The following is an 8,559-nucleotide window of genomic DNA, read 5'->3' as shown; positions in this document are numbered from 1 at the left end:
GGGGCTGTGGGGGGGACGACTGGGGGAGCCAAAATGGAGTTTTTGTATCCCACCCCCTGCAGCAGGAGCCAAAATGGGGTGTGTGTCCCCCACAGCAGGACTGAGGGGGGGGAGGTCCAAAATGGGATGTCCCCCTGATGTAGTGGAATTTGGGGTCAAGGAGGGAATGGGGGGACACAAAATGTGATGTCCCCCCCTGCAGCAGGACCGGTGGGACCCATAATGGGGTGCCCCCCCTCGCAGTGGGGGGGAGGCCGGAGGCGGCACTTGGGGCCTTTTTCCCATATCCAAGGTTGGAGTCAGATGGGATTTGTTAAAAACCATCCGGAGGGATTTGGAGGGACACGGGGGGGCCCTGGGAGAGGCACGTGGTCCCCACGATGGCGAGAGAGAGAGAGAGAGAGAAAAGGAGGGGCTGGGGGGGGCCGGGAGCTCTTCCCCCAGAGCCCACGGGCTTCTCTGTAACCTACGCCCGCGGGAGTGGGGGGAAAAGCCCTAACAAGGCTCTTTTTTCCTCAGTATTTTAGTTTTTTGGGCACTTCCCAAGGGAAACTGTCCCTACCAAAGTGGCCATAGGCTGCAGTCCTCTGATAGAGGGGCTTCTTCAGATCCAGATCCCTGGAATACACAATTCCCGACTCAGTGAGGCTGCCCCGGGGTCCTGCCTTCGCCCCTTCCCTGCCTGGCCGGGGGGTCTGCGGCGGCGCCTCCGTGTCCCCCCCACCCCCGCGGGGCGGTTGGAGCTTCCCCGGGGGCTCCCTCTGAGCCCCCCAAACGCTCCCAGCCCCAGGGAAGCTCCAAGCGCTCGGCTCCGGCGGATACTTACCCGAACACGCCTCCTCCTGCGGCCGAGCAGCTCCGCGCGGGGTCCAGGGCGCCAGGTGGTCCCCAGGCTGCTCCGGGAGGGACCCCCACCCGTCCCAGCCCCCCGCCCCCGGCGCGGCCCCCCCCGCGCCCGTTACCTGACGATGACCCCGGGCCGCAGGTCAAAGTTCTTCTTGACGATCTCCAGCAGCTCCCGCTCGCTCTTCTGGGAGGTGCCGTAGTGGAAGATGGAGATGGACAAGGGGTGCGAGACCCCGATGGCGTATGAGACCTGCGGGGGGGCTGCGGGTGAGGCCAAGGCCCTGCCTAGACCGGCCCTCCCCACCAGGACAGCCCACCCTGCCCAGCACCCACCTGGACCAGCACCCTGCGGCACAGCCCGGCCTTCACCAGGGACTTGGCCACCCAGCGTGCGGCGTAGGCGGCCGAGCGATCCACCTTGGTGTAGTCCTTGCCCGAGAAGGCGCCGCCGCCGTGGGCCCCCCAGCCCCCGTACGTGTCCACGATGATCTTACGGCCCGTCAGCCCCGCGTCGCCCTGCAGGGGACAGCAACGTCACCACCACCGCACTCCCAGTGCCACCAAACCGCCGGCACCGTGTCACCGTGCCCTGGGCCGCACCTGGGGCCCGCCGATGACGAAGCGCCCGCTGGGCTGCAGGTGGTAGATGGTGTCGTCATCCAGGTACTTGGGGGGCACCACGGCCTTGATGACCTTCTCCTTGAGCGCGTCGCGCATCTCGTCCAGGCACACGTCCTCGTCGTGCTGCACCGAGATCACGATGGTGTGCACCCGGATGGGGATCACAGCCCCGCGGTCCTGCATGTACTGCACCGTCACCTGCCAGGGGACACGGGTCAGGGGCGAGCAGGGGGGAGCAAGGGCCCCCCAGGGGTTTGGAGACCCACCAGCACCTCACCTGTGTCTTGGAGTCAGGGCGCAGCCAGGGCAGGGCTCCGCTGCGGCGCAGCTCGGCCAGTTTGGCGTTGAGCTTGTGTGCCAGCACGATGGTCAGGGGCATGCACTCCTCCGTCTCGTCCGTGGCGTAGCCGAACATCAGCCCCTGCAGACAGGGATGGGGGAATCACACCTCAGCCTGCTCACACTGCAGGGTCGCCCCGACCCTGGTCACACTGCAGGGTTCCTCTCCACCCCGCTCCCCCCGCGGTCCTGCCCGTGTCTCACCTGGTCCCCAGCACCAATGTCCTCCTCACTGCGGTCCAGGTGCACTCCCTGGGCGATGTCAGGCGACTGCTGCTCCAGGGCCACCAGCACATTGCACGTCTTGTAGTCAAAGCCTGGGGGAGACAGGCTGCTGGTGAGACCTTGGTGCCAAACCCCTGCGCTGCCACCTGGCTGGGGACAGCCCGGACGCACCTTTGGAGGAGTCGTCGTAGCCGATGTGCCGGATGGTGTCCCGGACCACCTTCTGGTAGTCCACATTGGCCCGGGAGGTGATCTCCCCCGCCAGCAGGATCATCCCGGTCTTGGCCACCGTCTCTGCGAGGACACGGTGACATCAGCGCCGGGTCACCACCGGCGTCACCCACCCACTGTCCCCCGGTGCCCCCACTCACCACAGGCCACCTTGGCATCGGGGTCCTGCTTGAGGTGGGCATCCAGGACGGCGTCACTGATCTGGTCACAGATTTTATCTGGGGACATGGAGAGCGGGAGGCGTCACAGTGGCGTGGGACAGCCCAGCCCAGCCCAGCCTGGCCCTTCCTTCCGGAGTCTCCGGCACAGCCCAGCTACGATCCAAGATCCAAGCCCCATAATCTGTACTCTGTAAACTCCCCGGGGCACACAGAGCCCTTGCCTTGTCGCCAGCCTGGAATTCCAGGCATGTCCCAGTTAAGCTCCAGTTGCAGCCAGGGCCAAGGGGATCAGACCTGTGTCCTGACTTCCCAAATCCAGCTTCCAGCAGCTCTGCTCCCAGCTCCGGGGGTGCCCAACACCAGAGCTGCTCCAGTCATATCCCACCAGTCACCCAGCTAACTCCTTCCCTCAGGGGGCTTTATTTGGGATGGGGGACACCTCCCACCCGCTCCCGGGGTGTCCCAAGGGCCGCCCCTGTCCCTGGGACTGCAGATGTCCTTGGCAGCGACCTTCCAGGCAGGACTGGGGTGAGGATGAGGCAGCGCTTGGCTGGGCTGAACAGAGGGGGTTTCCCCAGATGCTTTTTGGGGTTGAAGACTGAGGAAAAGGACTTTGCAGCTTCCCCCCTCGTGGTAGTGTGCGGGAAGCCCCAGAAGCATCCCCAGAATAGCCACAGGCTGTGGGTGCTGGAGCCAGAGGGACCAGAGCTGTGGGGTGCTGTGCTCGAGCAGTGGATGCTGGAGCGTCTGGAGTTGGTGGGGGGTTCGAGAGGTGTCCCAGTGCCCGGAGCTGGGGGTGCCGGGGGTGCCCGGGCAGTGGGTGCTGGGAGCTGGCAGCTGCCTACACAGATTAACAGTCATGTGCCCCAAACCGGAGAGGACAAAGGCGGGGGGAGCCCGGCACGGGCTGGCACCGAGCTGAGAGAGCTCCGAGCTCCCAGGGGAGCAGTGTGGGACCCCCCTCGGATTCGGCCGGGGGGCACCTCTGGGGAGACCCGCGACGCTCCATCCCCGGCCGGACGTCATCGGGGACCCCCCGGGGAGCGTGGGGTGCGTTGAGGGCGGCACTGTGCCCCAGGGGGACTGTGAGGGAGGTTACCGGGCCTGCCCCAGCCCCGGCACCCACGCGGCGGGGGGTGCCGTGGGGCGTGGAGGCACCGGGATCTGCTTAGTCATGGCTGAGTCACGGCGGCACCGGCCCCATCCCCGCCCCACCGTCACCCCCGTGTCCCCCCCGTCCCCGCCGTGTCCCGCCCCACGCGGGCAGCACGTGCGCGCCGGGCCCGCAATGCGGCGAGCGCGCGCCCGCCTCACACTGCGCGCGCGCCCGCGCGCGTCACCGCCCCCCCCGCATACACACACACCTCCGGCCCACCCTCGCGCCCTCCATCCTCATCCTCGCCCTCTTCATCCCCCTCCTTCCCTTCTTCATCTTCGCTCTCATCCTCCTCCTCCTCCCCCCCCATCCCCCCGCCCGGCCGCGCCTGCGCGCTCGCCGCCCGGCCCCGCCCCGCCCGGCCCGCACCTGGGTGCCCCTCGCCCACGGACTCGGAGGTGAAGAGGAAGGTGCCCTCCTCGATGAACACCTCATGGAAACCGTTCAGCTGTCCGTTCATGGTGGTGGCGGAGGGCGACGAGCGGCGGCGAGGGGAGCGCAGGAGCGACGGGAACCGGGCACGGCCGCGGCGGACTGAGCGCGGCGCCCGCCGCATCGCCCCTATTTGTAAGCGCTCTCGCCCCGCCCCGCCGGCCGGTCCAACCAATGGCGAGAGCTGTGAGCGCCGCGGGGGCGGAGCGGCGGGACCACTGCGGCTGAGCAGGGGGAGTGCGTTATGTAACGCCGAACGCGGGCTCCGCCGCCGGGATAGCTCCGTGCTCCCCGCCGCCGGCCGGCCGCTGACCGGCGTTAAACGGGCGTGCGGACCGTGTCCGCTGCCCCGCGCGGCGCGGCGCGCTGGGCATGCAGCGCCGTTCCCCGCGGTCCCCCCCGTGATGGCCGCATGGAGCGGCCCACGCGGCCCGGCGGCGCGAGGCGCGCGGCGCTCTGCACATGCGCCGTGGGTCGGCGCGGGACGCGCACTCGCGGGGCGCTGAGGACGGCCCCGCCCCCCCGCCGCCATCTTGCGCCGAGCGGCGCCGCCATTGTGCGGCCTCGGCCCCGCGGGCCCCGGCCTGGCCTCGGCCCGGCCCCCCGCGCCCCCGCCCGGCTCCGGCCCACGGGACTGCCCCGGCACCGCGGCCCGGCGGGGCAGTGTGCCAATGAGCGCGGGTACGGCCCCGGATAGCGCCCTGGGCCCTTGGGGCCACTCGACGCCTGATGCAACCCCCGCCCCGTGTTGCCAGTGCTGGAGCCGCCCTGGGCCCGGCTCCCGCCGCCGCCTTCTCCCGGCCCCGCCCGGGGCTCCCTCGCGTCCTGCGGCTGCACACGGGGCTCCCCGGGAGCCAGGGAGGCTGGGCGGCCTTCCACGTGCCCAGGGCAGACGAACAGCCAGGACAGAGCCCGGCACCCACCCGCTGGGACAGACACCCAGGGTACCAGTGCCCGGGACAGGTGGACACCAGACACCCACACAGACACCCTGGACAGACAGACACCCAGGGTACCAGTGCCCAGGACAGGTGGACACCAGACACCCACACAGCCGTGGCTGATGAGACACCCTGTACAGATACCCAGCAGCCCCGTGCCCAAGACAGAGACACTCAAGCCCCACAGACACCCAGCAACCCCATGCCCAGGACAGACGGGCACTCAGGACACACACCCATGACACCCCCAACTCCGGGACAGAGGGACAAAGGCTCCTGTGCCCAGGACAGACGGACCCCCCATAGCTGGGACAGACAGACACACGGACACCCCCGCACACCCGGGGCCAGGACAGACAGACCCCCAGCCAACCCCGGCCATGTGCGCTCTGGGGGCGGAGCCTTGGGGCACGCCCCGCCTCCATACCGGACATTTATCAGGGGCGTGGCTTCGCACGACGTGTATTTGCATATGGGGTGGGGTTAATTTGCATACGGCGCGGGCCGGTGCCTGCAAAGTCCCGATCCTGATCCCTCCTCCCCGGACCCCCCCGTCTCCCAAAATCCCCCTCTGCCACCACATCAGAGAGCTCGGTTTTTTGTAAAAAATGGTTTATGGGTTCCATTTTTGTATAAAACGCGGGGCAGCCCAGCCCCTCAACCCCCCCCGGCTGCCGCCCCACGGGCCCGCGGTGTGTCCCACTCAGAATCTAAACCCATCCCAATGTTTCCTCTACAGTCAATCCTCTATGTTCTTCCTTTCAACTATTCCTTAAAAAAAATTCCCTGGCATCCCCAAGGTGTTGCTGTGCCCGGGTCGGTGCGATGACGGGGGATCCGGCACTGCGCTCCCTTACGCCGTCTTCTGCTGTCCCTTCTTTCCAATCAGGGACTTGTGGATGTGGGGGATGACACCTGCCGAGACAAGGGGAGAATTCCTGTCAGGAATTGCAGAATTCCCAAGAAACTGCAAGAAATCCTCAGCTGCCAGCAGAGTTTTGGGATAACGGTGTGAACATTGAGCAGATCCCTCCCCGCTCAGTGTGGACCCAGGGAAGCACAGAGCACAGCTGTGGATTTACCCCCCCACCACATTCCTGTTTGTTTGCCCATGCAGTTCCCCCTGAAGGACGGGAAGGAGCCCCACCTCCCCCGGCGATGGTGGCTTTGATCAGGGAGTCCAACTCCTCGTCCCCGCGGATCGCCAGCTGCAGGTGCCGGGGCGTGATCCGCTTCACCTTGAGGTCCTTGGAAGCGTTCCCGGCCAGCTCCAGCACCTGCGGGACAGTGACAAGAGGTGGGAATGCCGAGGGGAGGGGCGCTGGCCCCGGGAGGGGGGTCCTACCTCAGCGGTCAGGTACTCCAGGATGGCCGCGCTGTACACAGCCGCCGTGGCCCCCACGCGCCCGTGGCTGGTGGTCCGAGTCTTCAGGTGCCTGTGGATGCGGCCAACAGGGAACTGGGGGGGGCAATTAACAACCTCGTTAACACCCACAGCCCCTCTGTGATTTGGGCCTGAGAGACCCCCCCCCCCCATCCTGCCTGGCTGTGGCTTCCAGGAGCGACCTGACCCAATCCTCCCCAAACAGAGGATTTGTTACTATCCAAATTAATTATTCATTATTGTCTGATGTATATCATGTATTTACAGTGATTATTGTATTTATATGTAAAATATTTAATTATATAATGTAAAACATTATATTTAGGCCCAGGAAACTCCCCGCCATGCCTGGCTGTGGCTTCCAGGAGCGACCCAACCTGATCCTCCCCAAACAGAGGATTTAACTGTCATTCCTAAATTTATTTATTTATTTATTACTAATCCACATAATATATATATTAATGTTATAATACACTGTATTGTTATGATATACTAATATATCGTATTGCTATAATAAGATGTCACTATACCTTACCGAACATTAAATAATGTAATTGTGCCTTATTCATAATTAATTATAATTAATATTTGATAATTACAATCATTAATTCTCCCAATTAACCCTTCCACGCTCTCTGTCTCACCCGGGAGAAAACCCACCCCTCCCCTGCAAGCCCAGGGTTCCTCATCACTCCATAATCCCCCAAATCCCAAAATATTCACTTTTCACCCCAAATTTAGAGTGTGTGGGCCCCCAGAATTCCTGCTTCCCAATGATTCCCTGTGCCATACCTGCAACCCTGCTCTCTGGGAACGTGACACGGCCTTGGCCTTGGCCTTGCCGCTGTCCTTGCCCGCCTTGCCGCCAGCCTGGGGGAGAAAGGCCACATTAATTAATCTAATTAATCCCCCAATCCAAACAATCTCGTTAATTCTAAGCCAGAGGGACCTGCAGCAGGATAATCCAGCAGCTCCCTGGCAACTCAGGGCTTCTGGCACTGCCTGGGGACGAGGGGGGCTTTGGGGATCTGCTCCTTTCCCCAAGTGTCCCAGTCCCATGATTTTCCAGAAAATGCCAAAGGGGGGGAAAGCAGCCCCAAAGCCCCCTTGTGAACCATTTTTTTCCAGCAGTTGTGAGCCTGTTTTTATTTAAGATTCGATTTCTCCACGTGTTGACACGGGGTGTGGGGCAGGACACTGTTCCTGTTGGTAGGAATGTGAATCCTGCGGGATTCAGAGGTGATTCCCTTCCTGCTCCGGGGTGGGAGCCCCAGAAATGCCACGTTTAACGTAAATCGTGTTTGGGGGGTGGAAATGCCAAAGCCAAGAGTTTAGGAGTCACTCAGGAACAAGGTTTGCCGGACTCTCCCATCCGCCCTCAGGAAATCCATGGAGTGCAGGGACACGGGAGGACTCTGTGACGTCACTGCTCACTAATGAGGGTTGCTCCTAATGAAGGGGGGAGCTGCAGGTGACGCAGGAGGCCCAAGGGAGCTGCGCCTTCCATGGGGAACACGTCAGCACCCCCAGATCAGCTCCAGGTAAAAAAAAAAAAAACAGGAATAATCCCCTAGGCCAGGTTTTCCAGCCAACAGACAGCCAAGAACCCACAGCAGAGGGAGAGCAGAGCCTGGAAACACACTGGATACTCGTAATCCCTGTTTTTACAGCACACGTTGCTCCCACAATCCCCATCCCCCCTAAAGAGGAGGAGTTTTGGCTCACGGTGAGGGAGCTGAAAGGACCCAGAGATCCCAGGAGAGCTCGTTAATCCTCAAAACAAGATGCTGGTTAACCTGGGAACGTCCAAGATCTGCATCCCAGCCCAGCCAGGTGAGAGTTAACAGCACTTCCAGCTCAAACACTGGGAAACAAATGATCACGAGGGGGAATTAATGAACCCTGTGGTGATTAGATGAGTGGAGGGCATGGGGGGAGGCTGTGGGGGATCCAGTCGTGGGAATGCTGGCCCCTGGCAAACCCCTCCGTGTCCTGGCACTGGGGACAGGAGGGCTTGCAGGGATGACTCAGAAAAGCAGGGAAGCACCAGGAGTTGGTTTTATACAGAGAAAACACCACTCCATAAAACTACAAAACCCAGGGAGGGGGATTTGGGTGGATTTGGAGAGAGAGGGAGGATTTGGGGGGAGTGAGGGGGGATTTAGGGGAGGGAAGGAGGAGGCAAGGGGGATTTAGGGATATTTCCTTGCTCTAGGAATAAAA

At 63.0% G+C, this 8,559-nt stretch overlaps 2 protein-coding genes across 2 annotated transcripts in view; both read right to left on the bottom strand.

Annotated features, from left to right (window-relative positions):
• Positions 1–514: 514 nt before the first annotated feature.
• On the bottom strand, positions 515–4,188 carry MAT2A (methionine adenosyltransferase 2A). The gene is made up of 9 exons (XM_027910282.1): positions 3,949–4,188; positions 2,403–2,480; positions 2,203–2,325; positions 2,011–2,123; positions 1,745–1,888; positions 1,447–1,665; positions 1,180–1,362; positions 963–1,096; positions 515–618 (listed from the first exon to the last, which is right to left on the bottom strand). Exons 1-9 carry the CDS (start codon positions 4,133–4,135, stop codon positions 516–518), a joined length of 1,284 nt encoding a protein of 427 aa, XP_027766083.1. The 5' UTR covers positions 4,136–4,188; the 3' UTR covers position 515.
• Positions 4,189–5,547: 1,359 nt separating this feature from the next.
• Positions 5,548–8,559, bottom strand: part of LOC114072378 (histone H2A.V) — a 4,980-nt gene continuing 1,968 nt past the window's right edge. Inside the window, exons 2-5 of the mRNA XM_027910280.1 lie at positions 7,129–7,206; positions 6,298–6,411; positions 6,100–6,229; positions 5,548–5,867 (exon numbers count right to left, since the gene is read on the bottom strand). Coding sequence (XP_027766081.1) covers positions 5,806–5,867; positions 6,100–6,229; positions 6,298–6,411; positions 7,129–7,206 — 384 coding nt within the window. The 3' untranslated portion in view covers positions 5,548–5,805. The remainder of the gene's footprint in view (positions 5,868–6,099; positions 6,230–6,297; positions 6,412–7,128; positions 7,207–8,559) is intronic.

This window comes from Empidonax traillii, unplaced genomic scaffold (genome assembly GCF_003031625.1).
Source record: "Empidonax traillii isolate 1590-97213 ecotype Southwest subspecies unplaced genomic scaffold, ASM303162v1 scaffold3090:size19730, whole genome shotgun sequence".
Lineage (NCBI taxonomy): Eukaryota > Metazoa > Chordata > Aves > Passeriformes > Tyrannidae > Empidonax > Empidonax traillii.
Note: the sequence above shows the minus strand (reverse complement) of the source record. Positions and strands in the feature narration are given on the sequence as shown.

Excerpts from the sequence above, each read along its gene's own strand:
- MAT2A (XM_027910282.1), bottom strand. The coding sequence starts at position 4,135 with ATGCGGCGGGCGCCGCGCTCAGTCCGCCGCGGCCGTGCCCGGTTCCCG. Across the intron at positions 2,326-2,402 it reads CGATGCCAAGGTGGCCTGTG|AGACGGTGGCCAAGACCGGG; the intron begins GTGAGTGGGGGC and ends GTGTCCTCGCAG. Across the intron at positions 1,097-1,179 it reads GCCGCAGGGTGCTGGTCCAG|GTCTCATACGCCATCGGGGT; the intron begins GTGGGTGCTGGG and ends GCCCCCCCGCAG.